Below are 26915 nucleotides of genomic sequence, written 5' to 3' on the forward strand. Positions count from 1 at the left end.
GGATGGAGGAAACCAAGCCGTTTTGGGTTTCTGCCTGGACTGCCCCATGACCAAGAAGGTGGACGAGCCAGCCGAGCCTTTCCTCAGCTGTGGCTCTCAGCGTGACTTTCCCTGGTGAAGTTTCTGGTGATCAGTGTTTGCGGTGCCAAGGTTGAAACATTTCTTTCAGTGGGGGAAATACCAGTGCTTGTGCATTTTGAAACTGCTATTCCCTGTACAAAACCTAAACAGTAGTCAATGGGCTAAAAAGCTGGACTAACTGTACACCTGGTTTGGAAATACACTTATTTAAATGCTGTCACCCAGGAAGACCTGAAAACAGCAAAATGCATGCCGCAATGTTTCAGATTTGACAACATCCTCCAGCAGCCAGAGCTGGTGGTGCTGGTTTTGTTTGGTTGTTTGGGTTTTTTAACCCTCCCGCAGATAAAATTCTAATTTCTTCTTCCTGGAGGTGTTATAAGAATGATAAAAGCACAGATCAAACAGAATTTTAATAGAATTTTAGATGCTTTGGGCCAGAAGTTCAGTTTTACAATTTAATGATCCAAACTTGCAGTTCTGAGCCTGCCAGGTTCAACCACCACAAGCTCTCAGACGGGACCTGTATCTGAGCAGAGACTGCTGCACAGCTGAGCAAGGCTTCCTCTTTCCAGACCACAAAATACAGAAGTAACACCAGTTCCCTCACACCCTCAAGGATAATTAGGTGCGGAAGCAACAAGGATATCGGCTATTGGGTGCTTCACGTCCACTCTGCCTTTCGCAGGAGCGCGTATGTGTAACTAAACTCTGCTGAACTATATAAATTATAATCAGAAAAGAACATACAGCAAATTGCACCATTGCCCTTCGCTTCTTGCTGCTTACAAAGGTAACGTGCATTTTAACGTATGAATTTTAAAAAGTGACTTGCCAACACACTGGTTCCACTGGTAATGCTGGAGGTATCCTTGTGGGCAGCTACACCTGTATCCTCCAATGATATTTTGGCAGCCATGCTGACACCGGTGGTTTCCATCACATTCATCAACGTCTAAAAAGGTGAGACACATTCTGAGTTTTGGGAGAGAAGCTCAAATTAAGCATGTTACAAACAATCATATGTATTCACACATCATATATGTAGAGGTATATCTCAGAATCTTCCAAAAACCTGACCAGCACTGGGAGACCACTTAGAGCCTTTCAGGTTTGGATTTCTGGCTCCACAGCAAGTAACTTAGGGCTGAAAACCACTGGAAGTGCAAATTCAGCCACAATTTTCAGTCTTTGCATTCTGCTATGGAGCAGAGAGCAGAAAGGCATTCGTATATGGGGCCCCTCAGGCTTTCTCAAGGCTCCCAGTTCCACAGCAGTCCCTTGCTTTTACCCAAGGATTCAAGCCAGGAAATCTCTTTTAAAAGCAAACCAAACTCCATCCCAGGAGAAGGCTCGAGGGACCCAGAGGAATAAAGTCTGCAGCCCCTGAACTCTCTCTTCAGCAGGTCATCTTGGAGATGCAAGACTTCCTGTCCTCGGAGAGCCCCTCAGACTCCATGCAGGATTCAACAGAAGTTCACTGAACTCGCAATGCTTAAACTAAAACATTCCAGACTAAACTGAAGTCTCCTCAGAAAATATCTACCCAGCTTTTTAGCATCCTGCATACATCCATTTATTCAGGCCCATGGAGAGAAATATTGCCTTGTTGTTAAACTTCTATACCTTGCCCTCCTTCAGTCTACACGTGTTTACTCCGTAGGTCCCTCCTTGCATGACAGAATGGCTGAGAGAAGAGGAAGGAAAGCAAGAGAAGCCAGATCAAATGCACAGTGTGGTACCGACCTTCACAGCTAAGCCCAGTTTGGTCGAGTGAGAAGCCACGCTGACACTCACAAACAAAGCTTCCTGGTGTGTTCTGGCAAATGCCCTTCGCCCCACATAGATTGATTTCGGTAGCACATTCATTATTATCTGAAGGGAACCAAAGACCGAGTGTTACTTTTTCATTCCTTGTTGTGCAGGTGATCATGTGGCAATGCTGACAATGAACAGGTTGTGACAAGAGGTGAAGACACATCAGTAACGTAGCTGTCTTCCTGCCCTCTCCATTTCTCACTCTGCACTACAGGAAAGCTGACATTACCTCCTTTTTCACTGAAAACACTGACAACAGCTATGGGAAGGGAAACACTCCTTTTCTTCACCGAGAATACGGAGTTTGACGTTCTAACCTTCAAGCACCCTCAAATTCACAGCAGTACCACAGGATCATCAGACTGCCACAAGCAGGATCCAACTTGCAGAGCAGAAAGCGCGTTTTGCAGGAAATAGTTTTGTTTGATATTGCCACAGACATAATGGGTACGTGCTCAAAGGACAACTGCAGAACTGTGTTTCATGCTTATTGGTTAAAGAAGCCTTGACATGGTCTCTAATTGGGTCCCGCAATGAACTACAGGAACCAAAATATAACTGTTTATACATAGATAATATATATATATTATATATATGTAACTAGGATAAACCAAGAATTACAGATTGGTGTTTTACTATCTGAATCTTGCAAGTGCAAAATTCAAAGATACAGATTATGAAAATGAGGGGAGGTAAGAGGGAGGACTACTCTGCATCTCTGCATCTTCTGCTCTGGTGGGATCAGAGCCTGGCCTGTGATTCCATTTGGTTTCTCAGGAAGCCCATTTTACCTCCTTGCTACCTTGCTTCTGGAGTAGGAGGCAGTAATAAATCCCAAATCTGAGCCTACCTCCCCACGTCACTTACCAATGCAGGCTGTATGGTGTTGAGTGAATCCAGGAGGACATTTACAAGTGAAACCCCCAATAGTGTTGACGCAAAGGAACTGGCAGTTGTGCTGCTTTGTTGCACATTCATCAAGATCTTAAAAAACCAAGAGAACATCTTTCAGTTACGTTCCCCGTGGAGGGTCTGAAAGTTCAGCTGGACTTAGAGAGAAATGACTGCAAACAAATACCATATCAAATAAAGCCTTTAGAACCTGTGTCTCACTTCCCACGCTGGCTTCCAGTTCCTCTCACATGAAGCTCCACACATAATGAATGGGACTTTGGAGCTACACTGGTGTCCACGCTAACGCTGGATTACCCACACCACTCTCAGCTGTCTGAAAGCTGCTGCTAAATAAATGTCTGGTCTTGCTGCAGTCAATAAGTGGGAAGTCACCATCTTCATAGCAGATTGGTATTGCACTGAAACATGCTATTACTCCAAAAGAAATATTTAAATGCTAATGCCAAAGTACACTGTCATTTCCCATGCCAAGTTTAGAATCGCTGCTCTAACTTGAGCGGTTTCAATCAGATCTTTGCTACCAAGATACATAAATAAATGAAATTATAATGAACATTTCAAAATCTCTCCTGCGCTGCTGTTCCTTATTCCGCACGCTGCAGAGGTAGTATGTTAAAATTCTGTTGATGCTGGACAATGCACTGAAAACCATGCTCATCTTTACATTCATTAAGGGACATTTATCACTGAAAAACAGGGCTTAAACCAACATGCTTATCAAAATAAGACCAATCATGTACTGCTTTTGACTACTGTGTCTTTTAAGGTCAACTGCTACCAGCCTACAAAAACTCCTGTGGATCTACTGCTCCTCCAGATTATCAAAGAACAGCTCCATCCTGTGCAGGCCCCCTCCACTGTCTTTAGTGGGAATGTACACATGAATCCAGGAGAGAGATTTACATAATTTGAATGTCCTTGAATTGGTATTTGTCAGTGAAACACAGGGTTTCTGCAGTAAATTCTTTTCTTGAGTTTTACCTTTGCAGCTTCTCCCATCTTCCTGCAGGATGTACCCTTTTGGACATGAACACTGGAAGCTCCCCTCTGTGTTTTTGCAGATGAAATTGCAAGGCTTGGGGGACTCATTACATTCATTCAGATCTACAAGAAGCAAAACCAGAAACTTCAGTGCTGACAACCAAGACTTGTGACGTTGTTAAAAAATGCCCAGGAGGTATCAGAAGAAAATCAAAATCCCTAAAGCCTTCTAACGAATGTAATTTTCTTTTCTAATTTTTCAAAATCTTTGCATTTCCTTCTTCAAGTCATCTCTCAGTAACAATTCATGTACATACCCCGTAACGAAAAACCCACCTATGCAAACAGTTCCAGTTATATCTGTAGTATAGCCCAGGTTGCAGTGACAACGGTAAGATCCCCTCTCGTTAATGCATTCCCCATTACGGCACACGTCGTGAATGACCTTGCACTCGTCAATATCTGCAATTAAATGAGGGTCAAATCAGAAGGGAAGAACAAGAACTGATTTTATACAGCCTTAATAGATTCTTGTAACCTGACATGAAAAAACCCCACACCCTACATAAAATTAAAAATTACATAAAATAATGAAATATTGCACAGATTAAGGAGAAATATTAAGTGGAGAAACACGGAATGGAGCATTAATCTTACTTCCAAATGCAATGAAGAAGCCTTAAGTGGAAGCAAAGGACCAGAACTGATCACATATTAGCCTCCATAATTAAACACTGCTTTGCTTTCACGTACACAAACAGCTCTCAATCTGTACCTACAACACATTCAAACGTGAGTGCAAATTCCCATCCGTGTGCATGTCAGTCAACCAGCATGCAAAACAAGTATCTGCCAGGCTGGGATGGATACGTTCGTCTGTGCACCTTCCTCCCAAAGCACTGTGCTTTCTCAACACGACAACTCTCAGAAAACTTCGACTGATATCCAAAATACTTAGGACCCCTCAGTGTTCAAATATGCAAAAAGGAAGTTTATAATTTATTGCTGAGTTTAACACTGTGTAAAAGGGTCTCTAACAGAAAAGTCAGTACCTGCCCCATTAGACATGTATCCTCGGCCGTGAGGGCAAAGCTTCTTGAAGGCCACGGTGCCTGGGAAGGGGCAGACCTCGCAGTTTTGCCCCCAGCCTCGGCCACCATCGCAGCAGCATTCAGACTTGGTGACAGAGTTCCTGTTGCTTGATCCGATTTGACACATACTTTGTAAGACTTCAGTGAAGCAGTAGCCCTCCCTGTTGTCTGGAAGATAAATTATGCATCACAAGAGAATCCTAATGGTGACGACCTTCAGAGGGTCAGGAGATATTAGGAATTTAGTCAGAAATATAAAAGAAAGGGCATACTTCACCCTGGGACTGTGGAACTGAGAGTGAAAGACTACCAGCAGTAAGAAAGAGAGCACAACATCTAAGAGAAACAAAGAAGACAGGAAATTTAGCGAAAGGTAGAGGGCAAGTTACATTATGCTTATAAAAATATATGTTTCTGTTTGAACCCAGAGAAAAAGGACTGGCTGACAATCAGGATGAAAGAAAGGGCAATTTGCGACTGATGGAAACCACCAAGCAGCCAGCTGCCACGGCAAGTCAGCCCAACCGGACCGACTGAAGCAGGGATACGGCTAGCACGGGAAGAGTGAACTTGCAGGAGGGCACCCACTTACAAAGGTCCCATGTAAACTCAAGAGCATATTTACTCACTATTACATTTCTAGGTTTAAGTTCAACCACAGTTTCTGCTATCAAGGTGATGGTTCATTAGGGTGCTCATTAGACTTACCCAGGCACTCGTTCTGAGTGTCACTGACAGTGAATCCCTCGTTGCACTCACATCTGTAACTTCCCACTGTGTTTACACAACGGCCGTTCTCACAGATCCCAGGTTTGGTCTGACACTCATTCTCATCTGTGTTTTTGGAATTACAAACAAAAAATCAAGTCCATTACTGGACTGATGCAGGTTAGAGAAGTTTGCATGGACTCCTCAAGCTGTGCATTCTACCTGGTTAAACTGGGTAATTTTTTAAATAAGACCCTTTCACTCGATTTTCAGAGAAAGACGACCATCTAGCTCACAGTATTACATACTTTGTTACGACGTCTTCTCTGCAACATATTCCTCACTACTTTTCAAAGTTTTCCATAGTTACAGCTGCACTTCTGAATGCCATGCAAAGTTCAACACAATCCAGACCTCCTCTCATTCATGTTAACAGATGAACAAGCTTACAGCAATGGGACCAGTGGATCCATTGCACAGGTAGTTGTGTAATTCTTCCCCCGAGCTCCTTAACATTTTGTTAAATCCAAAATTTTCAGCTCTGTTGAGGAACTGCGTGTTTCAAGAGCTTCAGCACTTCAGCGTCACTTACCTATACAGCCCTCTCCATCTGGTCTGCGCTGATAGCCTGGTCCACAGATACACATATAGGTGCCAATTAGGTTTTTGCATTCCATCTGTTTTGAGTCACAGTCGTGAATTCCTTCTTCACACTCATTCTGATCTGAAACACAAGGGTTAGACTTCATTATATAGAGACATGATCCTGGAAATTCACGACAGTAAATTCTGACTTTGGAAGTGCATTTGCAATCAAAATCTATGTATAGTTTATTGTGCTAAACCAACCGTAAGATACGCTATCCTAGAACAAACTGATTTCTCTCAAATGCCCATTTTCAGGGCAAGACAAAACTGTATCATCTGATACGACCTCACTTTATGCAGATGTGTAACTTCACAGCCAGGACAGGGCTAATACAACCAACTGCATAATGCAAACCATAAAACTTCATCCCAAATTCTTTCTGACTCAGTTACTTCCTGGGATTAAAACAATGTCCCCATAGTGCAGTGAGTCAGAGCCCTACTCCTGCAGGAACTTGCAATTATTATCTCCTAACTGTGAGAGTCGTAGGGGCTTTACCTCTGCACATTCTCCGGTCCTCTCGCAGAACGTACCCCGCAGGGCACTTGCACTCGTAGGATCCAAAAGTGTTCACGCAGCGGAAAGCGCAGAGCAGAGGGTTCTGAATGCACTCGTTGACATCTGGATTTGGAGTGACAAAGACCATGGGGGAAGTGAAACACGATTTTGTGAAACTCGGCAGACTTCAGTGCATAGGATTTAAGTACAGGTAATACCACATACCCTAGTTTACCAAGGGCTACATTTTAATAGTTGGGGACCCATAGTTTTACTCAGTATGGATTTCTGCATAGGGGCAGGCACCAGACATGCCAGGATATTTGTTCAGCTACCTGAAGTTTCAATATCTTCAAGGACAAGCAATAGAAATAATTTCCAGATCCATGCTACCAAAATACCGAGTTAGAACTGTATCTTTTCCACATCTAGGCTCAGTTTTTTTGACTGGTTATTTTTAAGCTCTGGATGCACCTACTCAGCTTCTTTGTACACTGAATTCCATAAAACAATATCCTTACTAGAAACACGATTTTGAAGTGCATTTACACATGCCCTGGGCTACTCAAGTAATTACAGCTACCTAATGGTATTTATCCACTCTGCCACCTCCTTTTCTGTCATTTGAGGTGTCACCCAAATTCCACAGGGAAGTGAATGAAGCTCTACGTGTATATAAAAAACTAAGGCAAGCTGATACAAACAGAGAAGCATTCTTTTGTTTGGGCTTGCAAACAAATAGATTGTGGCAGATAATTTAAGAACAGCTGTGTCAGGTCAGAAGAGAGTGTCAGAATGTCCCAGGACATCCTCCTCTCTGGTGGTAACAGGAGAAGATGAGTACTCAAAACACCACACCAAGCACGCGGAGATCTTTCCCCTGATACATCCTCCCAGTTTAAGGGCTTCCACAGCCAAAAGCCACAACCAAACTCTCAGGCTTAATTTCCACAGATGGATTCCCACATAAACTTGTACAGACTCTTTCCAGGTCAATTTATACTTGTGGCCTCACTAATATCCTGCAGCAGAAAGTTCCACAACTGAAGAAAGTACTGTGCATATAAAACATTTGCTTTTGCTTGTCTAACATGTTCCCTCTATTTTTGGTACCTTTACCACTTGTGGCTTTATAAATTTAAATCATCTATCTCTTCACATTCTCCACACTGAAAAATCCTACTCTAATTTTCATCATCCACAGCAACTCTCTTCTCTCAAGTGTAGTCTAGGAGGTAAGCCAGAACCATTCACGCAATAAGGAGCATTCCTGGAGGCTGTTCTGGAGAGACCATACCCCAACATGCTCCCCTCTGGGCAGTAGCACAACTGATATTACCTGAAAGCCTGTTCATCCAACCTCAAGTTAGAAAAGAAAAGGTACCACGGTTCAAGGTGGATACAGGAAGGAGGATCTTGTTTTTCTGTTTCAGATAAAGACACGTTGTTCCAAACATCCACATTTTTCTTTTCAAGCTGCTTTACTCTCCTCAATTGTTTCCAATATCAGGAAGCTGTTTCAGCACACGACTACAGTGACAGTCCTTAACACATGGGAGTCTCACCTTCACAGGTCATCATCGGTCCAGGCTCAAATCCATCAACGCAGGTGCATTCAAAACCTCCCACCACGTTCCTGCAAGTCCCATTTCCACACGGATTCCCAACAGCACATTCATCAGTATCTGCAAGCAGTTAAGTCAAGGCAAGAGTACGTGGTTATACTCAACCAAAGAGGTGTAAAATCTATGTCACTGATGTACAACCAAAAAACCTCCCAAAACACAAAATCCAAGCACTCGTGTGAGTTACTGAATTAGAGTCACAAACTCCTAGCATGATCTGGGGTTGCTAGAGGTTATCTGAGCCAAACACTCAGCCAGAGCAGAAGCAACTTGGAGCAGATTGCTCAGGCCCCGCTTCAAGCACCAATGGGGATGGAGGCTCCACAACATAAGAATAATATAACCCCACTGCTCCTCAATGCCATACTTACAATGGAAGATAGAACAGCTGTACTTACCCACACATTCAGCTCCATGTAGGATGTAACCATATGGACACTCACAGCGGAAAGACCCATCTGTGTTGATACACTGCCCAAATTTGCAGTTATCTGGATCAAGGCACTCATCCACATCTTAACCAGAAATACAAACAACACAGTAAGTGCAATTGGCTTAATGTGCTTTTAGACTTCTCTCAAAGAACAAGTGTTGTTCTGGAGAGAAATATTCCTGAAATCACAAAAAATACTAATATTTGAGTTTTGCTATATTAGGATGAGGGCACAGAATTTGTCTTGCAGGCCAGCTTTCAGAATGTAGAAGAGAAACTGGTTCTAAATGTCAGATAAAAAAACCTCTCCAACTGGGGCTACGGAGAGAGGAGTAAATATGAAAAGCAGTAGTCATCCAGCACTCCTTAAATGGAAACTTTTGCCAAGAAGGCCAAAGTGCTGTTTGTTTTGGGAGAGAACAGAATGTACTGAAGGGATCTGGGAAAGTGTGGCTTGCACTTCTGGAGGATTAAAACCATTTACTGTAAACAGGCTACATATATTGTACAAGACAAGACAGGTATGCTATACGATCCATTCTCTAGATCCCACACTTAAAAAGCCAAATATGCTACTCTAAAAGAAGTTTAACTTCTGATATATGAGATATTCAAGCTTGAATTTGAAATTGGTACAAATAATTGAAAAAAATGTATAGAAGTTTCCACACTTCATGGCTTGTGAAAACAGCTGCAGAGGTGTTATGCTCAATTGAAAGGGAAAACGGCCTGTGGGTGGAATATGGCAAAATGATGCCACAACAGCACTGTGCAGTTCAGGTACTTACCCAGTCTTGCATCTCCAGGTCCAACAAGGATGCCAATTCCAAACGGACAAATCTGTCTGAATGCCTCTGTTAAAACAAAAATAAAATCAAGCCATGTGTTAAATTCTACCTTGGTGATCAGCATCACCCATGAGCTACACAAGTAAGCACTGATACCAATTCACCCTTCTCATGTCAGGTCCAGAAATACAGTATGTAAATGCATAAACTTGTAATTTAGTCTTACATCCATGTAAAAACTGTATGCTTGTTTTACATTTCATCTGATCTCTCGTATGTGTATGTGTAACATCCTGTGAGTAATTCGCACTACCTAACCTCCTTTAAGGAGCAAACTAATGCAGTATTTCCATCTCAGAAGTATCCATACTGGTGACTGCATTATTTTCAGTTGTAAATGAAAGACCTCCTACATTTTCAGAAGACACAATTTAACCTGTAGCCACCAGTAAGTAGCTCCGTAAAGCACGTCAATCTCTACTTGTAGAGCAAGTAGTAACTCTATTGTAGGTAGGCTGAGAAACAACTCCACTGACCATGACTTGCCAAGACATGGTTTTCCCAGACTCTGATTATCTAAAAGCTGCTTCTTTTTTAAAAGATGACCAAAATGGCCTTGATACCATCCTTTGAGGACAGTTTGGACTGTGAAAAACGTATGTGCTGACACTTCAAGGAAATGCTGAGATGTATACCATGCTTTTCTAACTGACTTTGGTTCAAATGCTCCAGGAATGAAACATGCACAGGCAATAAGCCTAGGAGGAAGGTTGCAGCTGACACATCTGATTTGCTTTTCTTCCCTTGGCTTTTGTGGGAATTGTCTGCAAAACATCTGCATGACTTATTAATGAAATCAACTGTATTAATGTATTGCTGAAACCAGTAACGCCGTTAACCACATTTGTCAGCATGAACGTTCAGCTCATTCAAGCTCATGCTTGATGCCTGGTTACTCAGTCTTACAAAGGATACTAACAGAGGAAAGTTTCTTTAGCAGCGGTCCAGGGGGGCTTCCCTTCATCCAGGCCTGTGTTTTGTCACTCCCTGTTACTTTTGCAAGTCATTCGTCTTGACAAATCTACATTTTTTTTAATAACAAAATGCAGTCACAAAATGTAACAGGGCGATTCAGACGTAGACCTAGTTTGAATGTTTTTGTTTGTTTGTTTTAAATTAGATTTCACGTTTATGGTGCCCCTTCCTATACCTATTCACAGTTAGATTAATTCCATTTGTGTCTACAAGGTATTTCCTCTCAGAGCCCATCAAGGACCACGTGACAGCTCCAGAGCAAAATACTCAGCACCTAAAGATAGTAACAAACCCATAAGCAAACAAAGAATACGCTTGAGACTGGACAATGCAAGAAATAGGTGCTTTTGAGACTGCAGTGGCATCTGCTTTACAGAGAGCAATGAAAATTGTTAGGGTTAAACACCTCTGGAAAGTTATTTTTCCTAATTCCTTCTTATAAGAATCCCAATCTTCCTTCAGTCCCGAGCTGTTATCGTGACAGCAAGGTAACCTTGCCATTAACGCACCATCTGCTTCCTCTGGGCAGAGCTCACAGGGATCTCCCCATCCCTGTCCCTTCAGGGCGCAGCAGCACTCTTGTTTGGAGTGGTTCCGGGACTTGGGCACAGAGCATTTTCCATCTTCAAATTTGGTAAAGCAGTAGCTTACTCTCAGATCTGCATAGAGAAAAATGTGTTATAAGCAGTTAGGATGACTTTGGCACAGTTTCCACTCAGAGGTGTTAATTGCAAAATTCTCTTCATAACAACTGAATATTGACTTAATTTATCTCTATACCATTATGAGTAAGATTCACTTGAGTCAAGAGATTTTAATCAACTTGCAGTGATAATACTGTGTACTGTTAAAATGAGAAGCGATTTTAAATAGCACTTTCCTTCCTCGTTCTTCCCTGAGGTACACACAAAGAAAACTGCCCTGGTGGCACTACATTTGATTCCCTTAAGCTGGGTAACCGGGATGCTGGAGCGGAGCTGAGCTCGCAGGCCACAAGCACTCAGCAAGCAGAGCTGGCAGCTCCCTGCACTGGCACGGGGAAGCAAGGGGGCAGCTGTGGAGGCAGGTGCTCATCCAGTTTTCCATCTGCAGCATTAATGCTGGGCAACGTCCAGATTTTACAAAAGTCCTAGGTAATAGGAAGTTCTAAATAAAACTTCGTTTGACCTGAGATACTTGAAATAAACCAGGCTTCTCCAAGGGATGGGGAGAAACCCACTTAGAAGTTCATACACACAGGTGTGCCCTTTCCTCAGACGTGTGTGAAACAGTGGTCTGTTTAATAAAGGAGATTAGGCTGCATTCTTTTTTATGATGTTGGGGTATTTTTTTTTCTTTTCTTTACCTGAAAAGAGCACCACCCTCAGACTGAAGACACCTAATTTATACAAGCTACAAAAGCACAGCTACAACAGTCATGCTGCTTTCTTGAAGTTGAGTGAAGTTAACTGTGCCAAACTGCATGGTGGTTTGGAGACTTGGATGAATGTTTACTGCAGGTTGGATTCATTTTTACCAAAACCACAGTTTCATTTAGCCTACTGTGAAGTGAAGAACTCACTATGCTGTCAACAAGCATCACTGTTCTGTGCCAAGCATAACTACAGAGGTCCTTATAAAGGTCTTACTCACTGCTGGTTCCCACTGTGCACATTGCACATAGGATGTTTAATGATGTATCTGTTTAATAATTTCCAAAATCTTTAAAATAACTCACTCCCCAATTTGCTGTGCTTATTCTTTATCCACAAAATAAACTAACCTGTGGGTTTTCATTGCAAGATATTCAGCTTTTAGCATCTGATCTCTGCCTCTGTGCCCATGTTTAGGCTCTGAACAGTGCATGAGGTAATTCAGAAGCCAAAAGATGCTTCAGACTTTTCTAAGCAGATAGGTGCTTATTGCCCACACAACAATGTTGGCAAATTTTTTCCATCGATCTTTTTTCCACCCACACATTTGTGGAGAGGAACAGCACGTAACAAGTGTTGTGGAGAATCTGGTAAGTGCTAACAACAGCCTTATTCCTGGAAACGCTGCCTTTAGCACTGCATTGCAGCAGCCTCCTGTCTGTGTTCGTGCTTCGTCTCTGTGTCAGACATACCCCTGGTCTATACAGAGTGCAGGTAGCCTCAACATTTCTTTCAGAGGTGCAAGAAAGGGCTGCAAGGCAACATAATTCACTCACTTAACCTTAATATTTAACATTATCTTTGCCCCTTTTATTGCAGTGTTCTCTGTAACGACAAACAGATGTTAGGGCAAGACAGAACCTGGCCCTGACTACAGAATTATCATGTTTTCCTTGTGAAAAACACTGTTTGAGTCCAGAGTCTCCTTGTTATATTAGAAACAGGCAGCTAATAAAGCTTTTATAAAAGAGCAAACAAATTTTGAAATGCCAGAAAATAGGAATGAACTTACCTTGGCATCGCCTTCCTGTGGAAGACAACACAAATCCTTCTGGACACAGACATTTGAAACTGCCTGGAGTGTTGCTGCATGTGCCCAGGGCACAAATTTCTGGCTGTTCCACACACTCATCAATGTCTGCAAGGAAAGAAATTAAAGAGATTAGAAATAAAAATGCCTACATGGCAGCTGTACTACAGAAAATGTAACCTTCTATCACCACTGATATCTAACAGATTTGACAAACAGAAATAGGTCAAACAAAAAGAAACAGACAGGAGGAACAAGAAATCCAGGTGCAAAATCTAGGGTGAGTTTTCAAATCCTTGTGCAGTGGGCAAACCTCAGCAATGCACCACCAACCAAACAGCTTGGGGTTGGATTTTTCTTGGGATCAGATCAGGTAGTTCTGGTCCAAACAAAAGCTGGTGAGACTTTTTCTGGGAAGTGACTTCGTAGTGGCTACAGTTCAGAACTCTACACTGACTGAAAGACTAAACACCACTCATGTTTAGATGCGAAGTGGTAACGACTGCGAGTAGCGAGGAAAGGGACAGAAGGGCTGTTCTGTACACACCTTCACATTTGTCATTCTGCAGTACATATCCAGGAGGACAGATACATCTGAATGACCCATCCAAGTTCTGACATGTGCCCGGCGAGCACTTCCCAGGCTCCAGTGCACACTCATTTATATCTACAAGAAAAGAAAGACAATTTACTTGAGATAATTGCTCTTATTCTCAATAAATAAGTGGCTGAAGCTGCTTCAATTTTGATTCCACCAAACTGATGGTGGAACATCCCAGGAGCAGAAGAGTCCTCTTCTCGTCTTCTTGTCACTGGTTTCTTCTGCTAGGTGCATCGATGACAATGTGACAGTTCTCTCTGACCTCTTGCAGTGTTTTACTAAGGGTATCTCCTCAAGGTTTGCTGCACCTTTTTTCAACCTTAAAAGAAAGCACTCACCAACACAAGTCCTTCCATCCAGAGCCACCTCATAGCCATCGTTGCAGAGACACTGGAAGGACCCGATCGTGTTCACACACTGACCATTCCTGCAGAGCATTCCATTTCCACTTGCACACTCGTCCACATCTATGAAAAACAGCATTGAAAGACACATAAGAAACAACTGCAACAAATGAAATTGGGTAGGTGAGATTTCTGTTTCACTGTATCAGCACAGTAACTGATAATACATAAATAATCCTCTGTTTCAAAGCAAGTGAGGAGGAAATATCACTATTAGTCTATGTTGTAAAATTGTCAAAGCGAAAGTATAACAAGGAAAGGCACAAGTCACATACAAACTTTAAATGGATATAGAAAAGTGCATAACAAAAGAGGCTGAAAGACTGATTTGTCTTTAATCACACAGACCATGCAAGGCGCGATCCTAACCCGATAGTGAAGGTACTAATGGTACTTTCATTAGAAGCAGGACGTCTCAAAACAGGTAAGTGGTCTCAGCACTCCTTACCTATGCAGTCATTGTTGTGTGAGAGGATGAACCCCAAATTGCAGCGGCAGTTGAAAGAGCCAATGGTGTTTCTGCAGGTTCCGTTGCCACAGGCATCTCTCTCACACTCATTAATGTCTACAAAGGAGAAAAAACGAGTAGCGAGAGTTTTAATCACTGATGGGGAAAGGAAAGCCTGTAGCTATTCCACAAGAGAAATAACCCACTGCCAACTGAGTGAATACAAGGGAAAAAGGCTGTCCCATCTCCCAAAAAGATTTCACATAGGTTTACACACCTGATATTAACATCTACAGAAACAACAAAGAGCCCCACAATCATTTATCTTACTGTGCCTCCTAGCTAACCCTTTCCAAAGGAAATGTAAGCTATATGCAACCATAAGCATTCTGAAAAGTCCTCATCTTGCTCAGACAACAGACACTACATTAACAGCTCTGAATGGGTTAAATACAGAATTTCCTTCTTTATGAAGATAATCTTGTTTCTGAAAAGGGCACTTTTCTGGCAAGAAATCTACCCTTCACTTCCTCTGGTAACAAGTAAGCTGTATACCACTGCTGCACAGCAATATTCAACTATTAAATTTCTTGCCTAAAGGAATAAATGAGGCAAGATGCTTCAGAAAATTCTAAGAATGGAACATTTTTTTCAAAAATTAAAGCATCAGCAGTTCATTAGACAGGACACGTATTTTTAAAGGTTCGCTCTACTGCAGTGAGATGCCCTTTATTCATTATCAGCTCCTTATCATCTCTAACTGCCAGCTGTGGTGGCTTTGCACCTTTGTCTGGTGGTGAGTGGTTCACAATCTCAGTTCTCATAACGCACCTCCTTATGACAAAGGGGATAGAAAATGTCTTAATGGAAGCCTACGTACAGCTTCATTTGATTCACTTGCCTATACACATGGTTCTGTCATCGTTGGTCTTGAATCCGTTGTGACAAATGCAGTAGAAACTTCCAACAGTGTCAATACACTGACCATGGCTGCAGATATTGGGGATTTCTTGACATTCGTTCCGATCTGAAAACAAAAGAGGCACAGTGAAAATTAATGTCTCTGAATTACAGGGCTGGAAATGTGTATCAGCAGCAACCATGACAGTTTGAATCCAGTGACTGGCCCCTATTTAAAACAGTATTTTTAATTTATTAATAGACAAAAGCACTACAAAGCAAACCTCAGAAAAGGGACTATTTGCTTGTAAATTACCTTTTCCAGCATTTGTGGAGCTGAAAAAATTAGCACAATAATGATATTTACCAAACACAAATTCCTGCAGGAGGGAAAGCACATTGCCATGGCTTGGAAAAGTAGAATTTATTGACGTGAAATTGTATGGGAAGGTTTCTGAGTGCCCTGCACTGACTGCCGCAGATAAGAAAGGCACATACAAATCAGTTTGTGTCTTTCTCGTGAAAGCAACTATCACCTTTTAGGTACGTTTGATTACAGCGCAAATTGCATGATTAACTCACAGAAATCACACAAAACTGAAAGGCAGATGAAACCCACAGTTCTCTCACTAAGCTTACAGAGAGATAAAATGCACTGTATATTTATTTACTCATTATGCAGACAAAACAGGCACCCATATACATGGGTGCTGTAGCATTCACGCCTCATGCAATGTGATGATCCTGAAAACTGGACAAATCTCAGACAGCAAGAAGAGTTACTGCTGTATGGGGCTAGAAAATACCTTCCCAACAGCAGCAAACATGCATAATTCTGCAGAGACACAGGGAAAGCTACCCTGCCAGCATGTGAAATGCTGCGTAACAAGAGCAGGGCATCTATTACCCTGGTGCAACAGCCGCCTGCTGTTACAAACGCTGCCAGGCAGAACCCAGGAATTTATCAGTAGCAAGTGAGACAAAAAGTCAAAGAACAAAACGTTTGCTGTCCAGCACATTTTTTTCCATAACAAATCAGAAACGTGAATCAAACGAGGTCGTTCTGCTGACCGCATCACCAACAAGAGCTGGGCTGATTCAATGTGCTGCCTGGCCTTTTGTCTGCTGCAGCTCCAAAGTACAGGGACTGACGTGCTGCCATAAGCTTCTATCAGAACTGATCAGACATCAGACGTGCAATCGAAGCAAAGCAGATGCATTTCCTATCAAACCATCCCCAGTTCATTGCAAGAGTCAAGTTGTTCCTAATTGCAAAGAACTTCATGTACCAGATTTTTGTTTTCCTGTCTCATGTCTACACTCAGCACATGGACAATCCCGATAGCTCCCATTCCCAGGACTGCTGTACATCAAACTGGGGCCACCAGTAGCTCTGGATAGGTGTTCACTGAGGACCAATACTACTAATGATACCACTGCTAATTAAAGGAGGCAGAAGGGAAACGGGCGCTGGAGAACTCCTAATCTTCTCGGGTCAGGAGAGCGGAGACAAAAGAATAACTATGAATCTCTTTGGTGCTCTGTGGGTAAATGAATTGAGAATTAAAGTCTCAGGGAAAAGTCACTTCTTTTGGGGTAAACAGAGAACATTGTAACTCCTTAAGAATTGTCTTGAGTACCAAAAGTGAGTTTATATGAGAAATTATTTATTATCCTACAAGAGGGAGGCCCAGCAGAACGCTATTTTGACAGTAAGGTAAACGCAGTACTTGCAGTGTCAGTGGCTGTGGTACATCAGTTTTGATTCATCAGCACACAGACAACTGCGGAGTGAGCGTTTTCCATGACTGACCCAATACTGCAAGGTGCTTGGCACCCACTGCTCTCCGCAGAACAGTTGTGAATTTCCTTCCTTTGCTCGACCAAGTGCTTTATCAACCACCTTTATTTTGACTCTAATTGTGTAACATTATTTTCACTAAATATAAAATGAGAGCAAAATGCAGGGAAGTATTGCTGCTCGAGCCAACTTACACTGGGTATTGTAACCCGTATCAGAACCTTCCCTGGCTCTTCCTGTACTGCTGTAACGAACTCTTAGCAACAACAATTACATTAGGAACATATTGAATATTTACATGTGCCACCGCATAGCTTAACAAAGCAAAGTTTTAGTTCTCATAGCAGTGTTCTGGTTGCCCCTACATCCTTTTCCCTCAGGGGTCACATGAAACAATGAAAAACTGCACTGCAGGGAAAAGCACACTTCCTAAGACTCAAGCACTCAGAAGCAAATACCCAAGGAAAACGTTAGCAGTTTCCGTCGTAATTATTATTTTATTCAGAAATGTATATAATATTTACAGCTGCTTGGCTCACAGCAGCCTTTAAAATCTCTGCAATTCTTCCAGTGATCAAGATAACGTGAATGCCTCTCTAGACTACGGTATTAGAAGAAAGAGCAAATAGATTAGAGAACCACAGTCCAGCTCAGTGAGTATTTAAAAATAATGTTCAGGGGCCGGTTTAACAATAAGCTTCTAAAGTTAGTTATTGCATATGGCCTAGCAGATAAGCCCACCTTATCAGCTGGGACCCCAGCAAGCACTGGTTCATTTGTAAAAATACAAGTGGCAAATAAATTGCTAAAGCACATCGAGGAAATTGTAATGAAAACCCAAGAACTGATGCAGAGGAAGGTCTGTGTGTCAGGACTGCAACTGAATCTCCAGCGTCAGAAAACAGTCAGTCAAAAGGTAATGTATCAATTGGTCTTGCCTCCCTAGAAATGACACGGGCTAAAGAAAACCCTTTGCAGTTGGTGGCATAAAGTGGAAGACAAACACCTACACGGGTGATGAACTCATTTACGCCTCTGTGGGACGGGCCCATTACCACAGCATTTATGCAATGCCTTAGAGGGCTTTAAGAGGAGGCTTCTGGGAGCCCAGATCACCTCCTATGTACCATCTTCCTGAACAGGAGACATGCTTTTTTATATCCTTTATAACCCCTTTACATCCTTTACAGCCTACTACTTCCGCAGCCCCTCACACAAACAGGCCAGAAGTACTCACCAGTGCAGCGGCCGGTTGATGTGAACCTGTAGCCAGGTTTACAGTCACAGCGGTAGCTGCCAGCCGTGTTGACACACTCTGCGTTTTGCTGACACACCGGTCCATTTTGGCATTCATCAATATCTGCAAATACCAAACGGGAATTTGATTGTTACGGTAAGCTGGCAATAGAAAGATGTCAAAAACCACTTTGATTTTAGTGCGAAGAGTATTACCTTACCCAGACACAGGAATTTCTAATTCTGAAAAAATAAATATATTGATGAAAGTAGGTATTTGGTCACACTTGGGTGTCTCCCTGAAATGATCCCAAACCTACGTGGTCCATTTGTAAAATTCATTCCTATTTAAAGAATTGACACAATGGTTTTCTGAAGGTGCTAGAGGGCCTGTGAAAGGCCTGTCGCAACACTTCGCTTGGGTGGATTTCAGTTTTAAGACTGCGATCAGAGTAAGCTGCTATGTCTGCACAGATATCACTGCAGACTATGAGGATCTCCCTTGATCATAACACAGCATGAAGATTCCTGTTGGTTATTAGTAGCTTTCAATATAAACACCGCCACAAAATGTTAGGCAAAAAACGTTGACCAATTTTCCTTAATTCAGCTGCTGCAGAAAGAGAACTTCATTTCCCCAGAAATGTAACGGTGTTTCAGTTAAAAGCAGCATACAGAAGATGCTTTTACTTGAAGCTCTCGACACCTGACTGACCCAGCAGTAATAACCCACACCAGAGAACGACAGCAACTCATACTGCTGTCTTCAGTTCCTCCAGTAAACTGAATAATACAATGTTAGGAAATGTTTAAACTGGAAAAAAATTATCATGTGCTTGTATTATTTAGAGAAATCTTTGTTCCATTAGAAAATAGTATCTTGGAATTAAAAAGAATGTGCTTGTGATCAGACTCAAGACCATTACTCTTTTCTTGGCCTTACTGTCAAATGTGAAAAACAACGTTTCCTCCCGTGACTGCTGACTCATGCTACTTCAAGCCTTAGATGTCTGGTGGAAAATCTGGTATTTTCTATGCAAAAGAATACAAAATGTCCTAATTAACAGAGAGTTATTACGCCGATATCAGTATTTTCCCCTCATTAAGGATGATTTGCAAGTATATCAGGTCAGCCAGTGTCTGAATTGCCAGCTGGTGACATCCCATTGCTCTGACCGAGATCAGCACTCTACCTTCGCAGATCAGCAGCTTGTCGTTGTAGAAGAAACCCACAGGACACTCGCATCGGAAGCTGCCAACCATGTTTATACAGATCCCATTTTCACACACTCCAGGAATCTCTCTGCATTCATCAATATCTGCAAGAATAATTGTTTTAAATACTTGTAAACAGCACTTCACGAACCTTTCTGCAACAGAGTATGTCCTTATGCATTTATCCGTAAGAGAATTATCAAACTCACAACGTGAGCATCAGGATGTTCCCAACTGCAATAGACAGTGAGTCATTCCAAACTCTGGAAAGGCAGATATTTCCTATTTCCTCAGGCTCTGACTCTTCACGGTAGCCAAAATATATCCTGCCACATTGGAATGCAGAGGGTAGCACACGTCTTTCCTCATGTCTCCCACCCACAGCCCTGATGAACCTCCTCATCTTTCCGAGTGTTACAGTGGCATTATTGTGAAGAGCCGGAGAGAATTTAACTGTCTTTGGTGTAACACACCACGACTGAAGGCAAACACTTGTCAGAATCAGTTTTGCACTGTTTTACCCTTGTTAATCTGGAAGGACTTTCATGTTTTTATGTAACAGGTTGAAAGTGCCAACGCCAGGTAACATGTGGCTGCCAACGTGCTGTTAATTGGACTGATTAAGCCAGGCAGCCAGGGTTTGCCAATGTTCTATACACACCTTGCTTAAGTAACCGATTTTGGCAGAAAAAACCCACAAGCTGCTATTATAATTATGTGTGCCTTGTCTATGGGGTCCTTAATTTACACATTTTTAATATTCTGACAACATGAAAAAGTTCAGAGATTCCCCCAAAGCCTCTACTTTTACTAAAAATCTCCACATGTACTGATGTACATAAGACAAAGGACACGGTGGGAAATTATCAGCTAATGTTGAGTTTCCATTATTTTTTGTATTTTGTTGCTGGATCAAATCCTTTATTTCCTGTATCAGATTCTGTAACTTTGACTCCTCTGATTATACAAGGGATCAGTAAAAATAGGACTACTGCCTCTGAAACAGCCACCCGGAGTAAATGTATAGAACTTAAACACAAACAGAGGAGTAACACCATGTAATCAAATATTACAGGGCACACACAGCACTGTCCCTACAGAGTGGGAACCTCATTCCCATCTCCTGACCCTTGAGTAGGCTCAGCAACAATTTGGGCTAATGCTAATAGTTAGAAGGGGGAATTTTGCTTCTAAGAAATGACCTGGTAAATAACAAATACTGCACATTTCTGTAACTTCCTTAAAAATTACATTCCCCACTTCACTAGAAATATTTCCATCTAACTAGCTGAACACTGCACCACAGCCACAGCTTAATGCTACAGCACCTGATTACTGCCTGTATGCTGCCTGTTTGTTACAGGGCACATTTTCTGCTTCGTATTTGCATTCTGGTGTGAATAAAACCAGAAGGGAGTCCCACTAGGGATTTACTCAACTCCTAGTCTTAGAATTCCTCATTCTCTCCCTCTTTCTGTTCTGCAACTTGTTACTCATGATTCAAATGTTACACACAATAACATATGTGAGAAATACTCCAGCTGAGCAGAAAAAGGGATTTTTGTGTCAAACCAACACACAGGGGGACTGATACGAAATGTCAGATTAAATCTCTGCTTTAGTCTGAAGGAAAGACTCCTAATTCCTCTCAGATCAAGTGCTGGTTGGCCTTACTCCCAGATACTCCTTACTCTTATTCTCTGTATCTGTGCCCTGCTCATGTAGGACTGATTACAGCTTCTCTGGAGCTTTGTGTTGCCTTGATTACAAGCAGTGATTATCGTTGCTGCCAGCTAGGAGGAGCTAGGCAGAAAGTTTGCAGGCTTGGATTTAACTGGAGGACTGAACTCCATCACACTGTTTAGTTGTTATTCCTCCTGTGGTAAAAATAATTGGGAAAATAAACCTTCCCTCTTCCCCGGGCAGAGGTAGCACGGAATGCAGTGCAAAACAGAAATTACAACTTACCAACCGGTAATCCTGTATAAATGTCAATGAAGAAGCCAGGCCTTTGACTTCCACAGAGTGTGGAGAATTCATCTGCAACCGGAAAACAAAGCGGCAATTATAGCACTTGGAATTAATCAACAGTCAAAAGCTCATTACATCCTTTGTCCCATAAAAGTATTCTTCTACTCTTCCAGCACCTGCAGGGCACAGGGAGGTCTGCAGAGCCTTCCACGAGGCTCACCATGTGCTTAGTATGTACCTGGGTTCTCTTTCAAAGGCCACTGAAACGAGCAATTTAAAAGATGTAGAGGGCTTGGGATCACATGCTGATTTTGCTTGTATGTGTATCTCTGTGCATTACGGTTTCTGCATACAAGTCCACAACTGACTTCTAAAAATCTGAACTAGAAGTTGGAAGCTTTTTGAGTAAGTGCTTATGAAGTTTGTTCTTGAAGCAAACCACTTCGAACCAGAGTGAGATGTCAACTCCAAAGAGTCTTACCCAGCGTAAAGGAGCTCTGTACACCCACACAATTAGCCCAGAAACTCCTACATCTTACATTTAGCTGCTTGACACAGGTCATTCTCAGGGGAGACCAAGGCACCTCTGTAAACCCACGGCTACCATAAAGGTCTTTTGGGGCAATCAGCAGTCAGGGCACAGCACAACAGACACCATATTTGTTGGAGCAATGTCAATGAAACCTGGGTCAGTGCCTCGACACTGGTTCAACAAGCAAAAAGACAGCTCTATATTAATGAATACAGAGCACAAAGCCTCCCAGACAGGGAAACTGCCACGGAGGAAGCACGGCCCAGCAGCATGAACACAAACCACTCCACATACGCCTTCATCGTGACCAGGACTGATCACCTCCGGGTCAAGAAAGTAACTAACCCCTTCATTTTAGACACACAAGAACAGACAAAGACATAACATCTCTAACAATGCTACATCCACTAAAGGTAATTATGACATTACCAAGGCTTTCAAATAGATTTGCAATGCAAAAACATACCAGTGCTCGGGATAGGACACTGTTCACAGGGCCTGTTCCATGCACGTCCGATGTTGTAGGAACAGCAGCACATTTTCTTGGTCATATTGAAGGGCAGCTCACCATCACAGGTTTGGTTGTCAGCATAGTAATTTCTGTAACACAGACTTCTTCTCATATCTGTGAAAATGAAGACAAACCCAGAGCAATGCATTAGCAATTCTTAGGGAATATGATTTACCTGAAGGGCTTAGGAGATACCTCCATGAAATATGTACTTTTTAGGCTGCTGCCAAGTAGATGCTGCAGCCCTGCAGAACATTACAGACAGCTTGTCCCTAGAAGGTTATTTTAACAGCATGACAACATGTTTGTGATACAAATCCTCAATAGCAATCAACACGGCTGTAACACCAATCAGACTCATCAAAGGATTCAATATTGGCCTTTTGCCCAACACTGAGGAACCTAAGCTTGTTTACAGTTCCCTCTAAGAACTGTACACAGCTTTTGACTTCATTCTGTGACCTCTGAGTGATTTCAGTAGTGTTTCACATATAGAAGCTAAAGTGAAACTTGGAAGGGATGAACGCAGAAAACAGCAAATTCTGATGAGGTACTGAAAGATCTGTATTAAAAGTGATCTGCTTTGCTTTATTAAATAAAACTAATGAAAGAAGCTAGATCATTCATTTAGTTAAATCTTGTATAACTAAATTCAGAGAAACAGTTCTGATTTGTGCCAGGTGAAGCCCTGTCCCAAAGCACTAAGATAAAGCCTTAAAAAACCCCAGACAACACATACCCATGCAGTTGTTTCCTCCATTGACCTGCATGTAGTCAGGAGGACAGATGCAGGTGTAGTTGCCAACAGTATTGTAACATGTACCAGGTCCACAAATGCCAGGCGTATCACACTCATTCACATCTAGAAGAGAACAAAGAGGCTATGAGTGGTCACAGAAGTCCCAGTAATGCCTCAGGTCGGAAGGTACTGGTGGGGGAGAGCTAAAGGGGTTTTGAGCGAGGTCATGGTGGAGCGAAGCCCACACAGAGAAGGAAGTGGTGGCACAGGTGGCCATGGAAAGCCTGGCTGCAATGTGAGGAGGGGAACTCTGAGATGTCTAAGCAGCTCAGAGACAGCATTGCAGTTGTTGCACAAAAATGGTGTTTGAGGATCTCATCCATTCTGGATTCCCAGATCCGGACAAGGATGCAAGCTGTTCCCTGTGGAGCGCCCATCTAGGTAATGATGCTGAAACAGCCTGACTGGATGGTTCAGGTCTGTCTGCTGCAAAGCGAGGAACCTTCCCAACACAAGAGTTCATGTTTACTTCATCAAGAGACTTTAACTTTAAGCAACCTTCCCAACACAAGATGTCATGTTTACTTCATCAAGAGACTTTAACTTTTGTTTAAAAAAGCCCAACCAAGCCCAAATACAACGCTGCCCCCAAACACTTCAGTGCATAGAAGTTCAAAAGTATTTCAGTAGCCCTACCATTTTAAACTATCTTTGACACACCACTAAGGCTCAACTGGACACTGAGATCAGCAGAAGAGAAAATAAGCAGTGGAAAAAGACACGGACACACCGTAACCAAGCCAGCAGACTCACGGGGCACGTTTGCTCTTTATCCGACTGCTTACTCATCATCCATTACCGAACAGCTATTTTCTATAGCTGGTTAGCAGATCATGCTCTAGCTGAAAAATTATTGGGTTTTCTGGTTTTGATAAAAATCTGATAGTTTACAACAAAAATCTGCATATATTTCAACATGGTCAGGAAGGAATTTTCTGTCTCTCAGTGCAAGACTTCGACTTGTTCCAATTTTCCCACCCTGAAGCTTCACACTGCTTGGTCTGGTTATGTTCCTTTTCAAGGACAGATTAATTAACGACCGATGTGTCACCATTTTACAAGAACAGAAGCAGAAGGCCACATACCATCGCACACTCGAGTCTCTTCGTTCAAGTAGTACCCTGACGGACACTGACACTGGAAGCTACCAAACGTATTGATACACTTTCCTCCTTGGCAAAGTCCAGGTAGTTCTTGGCATTCATCAATATCTGTTCAGACAAAACCACAAACATTTCATTCACGCTTTTCCATGAAGATCAACACTCACTGAAGAGTTTCGTGATTTTAGATCTGTAAATATAGGAAAATGCAAACATTACCCTCCAATATAACTGTAATAGGGTTTGGTCGGAATCCTTCCCCTCCAGGACAAAGAACTTTATATTCAGCTGAAAACAAAACAGATCGATGAACTTAAAACAGTAGAAACTTTTTCCAGTACGATTATTTTTGAAAATAAATTGAATTATTACAGGTAATTTAAATGTAAAGCAACAAAGTAACCAGATGCAAACATTAGGTTGTATTCCGTAACATCAACTGCTATTCCATGTCATAATGTAGCTTTTTGTGTAACAGAAAACTTGCTCAGAAGTGGTAATAATGTTCTGACTAAATAATCTTTTCGAAGGACTAGTGAAGTTCCAGGTTGAGACAGGTGGAAACCTGTCCCTTGCACGCACACATTAAATGATTACACCACTACTTCAGTTACTTGGCTAAACTAGAAAAAAAATAAATCAACAAACACGTCGTATTGTTGTGTTTAACCCAGAAAGCTGACTTACTTGTGTTCACAAGTGGGCAATGTTCGCAGGGGACTCCCCAGGCTTTGCCCAGAGAGCAGCAACAAGAGGCCTTGGAAACACCCACTCCAATCTCATTGCTGCAGAAGGTGCCACCGTTATCGCCACGAGTTTTAATGTCCAGGTAACAGTTGCCAGACCGTGTATCTGTTCAGAATGCACACAACGACAAACACATCTCACGAGAGAGGGAAATACAACACATCACCTCAGGATGAGGGACACCTTCAGATGGCTCTCGTTTCTTGTAGGACAACCAAAGAAACTTCTATTGTCCCAGAGGCCCAGCTTTTCCCACTTAGATAGGACAGTAGTGCCCCATCCCTTGGCTTCGTTGGACTTCTCACAAAGCAGGGAATTGATTTAGCATGACCGAGGGCAGTTCAGACAGTCCTCTTCTCATTTTGATTCGCATTTTCAACCACATTTGTACATCATTCTGGTTCCAGAAGCCCACTACTTTCTCCTCTCATTGAGGATAATAAGCATGAAAGCACCTACTAAACGCTAGGAATTTCAAACACATCTGAAAATTAGGAGCCCTCTTAAACAAATGCCAAAAAATATCAGAGGATAAAAGCAGGTGGAGCCTTTCCAGCATTTCCAAGAGGATTTCCACTGGTGAGCTCAGTGCTCCAAGAGCACGGGGGGCTTTATGCCACAACCTCATTCGCCTGCCATCTTGGTGACAGCTGGATGTTGGTTTAAGCTTGCTGAAATTTAACACTGCCTTGTGTCTGCTGTAAATTGGGGACAGCTGTAACAAGCTCCAAGCAGTTGGTTCTGGCAGCCAGGCACTGCTGGCTGGGTACATCGCTCTGGACATAATCCCGCTGCACTATTACAGCTTCTAAGCCAGGGGCAGTGGGGTGGGAGTTGGAGAGCTGCTTCCAGCCCTCTTCCATGAGCTGGGACTTTATTTCTAAGCAGTCAGCCCCGCAGCCCGTCTGTGCAACTGCACTTGTAAATAAGGAGTGGTCTCTTACCAACGCATCCAACTCGGGTGGGATTCAGCTCAAAATCCGGAGGGCACTCACAGGTGTAGCTACCAGCAGTGTTGACACATGTGCCGCTAATGCAGGTTGTGGGATCTGCACATTCATTAACATCTACAGGAAAAAAACCAGTATGTGGTAAGCAAATACTTGAGGACAGTGCAAACCATTGGATCAGGTATCATAGGCTGACCACCACGAAGCCATTAGTTGTGAGATAAAAGAAATAATATATACACATTTTAGAACAAAAGTAGTCTGAGAGAAATTCATCATTTCATGGAGGACGAGGGTTAGAAAAAAAAAGTGTTCTTCCCAGAAAAGCAATGTATGAACTAAAATTCACATAAAGTACTAGAAAAATACTTTAGGGGAAAATACATGACAAGGCCATCACCATCCAGAACCGTGAATAGAAACTACAAAGCACAACACACCTCTGCCTGAAAGACATGGTCAGACAGAAGGGTTCTCTCTGCTCTGCTGTTTCCCCTTCTTCTCTTAAGCCAATGGGATATCTGAGATCGACGAATTGGGGGAAAGAGGAATGTAGAACAGGCAAGGAGGAGAGCCCCCCGTTATCCAGTGGGAAGTCCGTGTTTCTGGGCAGGAACAACCCCAGGTTCCAGT

The 26915-nt window shown here is 42.4% G+C and overlaps 1 protein-coding gene across 1 annotated transcript in view; it reads right to left on the reverse strand.

The window, feature by feature from the left end:
- FBN1 (fibrillin 1) overlaps window positions 1-26399 on the reverse strand; it is a gene marked incomplete at its 5' end in the record, with an annotated part of 31566 nt that extends 5167 nt beyond the window's left edge. Inside the window, 27 exons of the mRNA XM_010179462.1 lie at window positions 917-1036; window positions 1828-1956; window positions 2767-2883; window positions 3796-3918; window positions 4132-4257; window positions 4848-5054; window positions 5595-5720; window positions 6187-6318; window positions 6742-6864; window positions 8307-8426; window positions 8765-8881; window positions 9588-9653; window positions 11132-11281; window positions 13047-13172; window positions 13612-13731; window positions 14004-14132; window positions 14518-14634; window positions 15419-15544; window positions 18456-18578; window positions 19648-19773; window positions 21638-21709; window positions 22639-22797; window positions 23423-23545; window positions 24568-24693; window positions 24805-24873; window positions 25273-25437; window positions 26277-26399. Of these exons, the coding sequence (XP_010177764.1) occupies window positions 917-1036; window positions 1828-1956; window positions 2767-2883; window positions 3796-3918; window positions 4132-4257; window positions 4848-5054; window positions 5595-5720; window positions 6187-6318; window positions 6742-6864; window positions 8307-8426; window positions 8765-8881; window positions 9588-9653; window positions 11132-11281; window positions 13047-13172; window positions 13612-13731; window positions 14004-14132; window positions 14518-14634; window positions 15419-15544; window positions 18456-18578; window positions 19648-19773; window positions 21638-21709; window positions 22639-22797; window positions 23423-23545; window positions 24568-24693; window positions 24805-24873; window positions 25273-25437; window positions 26277-26399 (3360 nt within the window). The remainder of the gene's footprint in view (window positions 1-916; window positions 1037-1827; window positions 1957-2766; window positions 2884-3795; window positions 3919-4131; window positions 4258-4847; window positions 5055-5594; window positions 5721-6186; window positions 6319-6741; window positions 6865-8306; window positions 8427-8764; window positions 8882-9587; window positions 9654-11131; window positions 11282-13046; window positions 13173-13611; window positions 13732-14003; window positions 14133-14517; window positions 14635-15418; window positions 15545-18455; window positions 18579-19647; window positions 19774-21637; window positions 21710-22638; window positions 22798-23422; window positions 23546-24567; window positions 24694-24804; window positions 24874-25272; window positions 25438-26276) is intronic.
- Window positions 26400-26915: the final 516 nt, after the last annotated feature.

This window comes from Mesitornis unicolor, unplaced genomic scaffold (genome assembly GCF_000695765.1).
Source record: "Mesitornis unicolor isolate BGI_N332 unplaced genomic scaffold, ASM69576v1 scaffold5300, whole genome shotgun sequence".
NCBI classification, from domain to species: Eukaryota; Metazoa; Chordata; class Aves; order Mesitornithiformes; family Mesitornithidae; genus Mesitornis; species Mesitornis unicolor.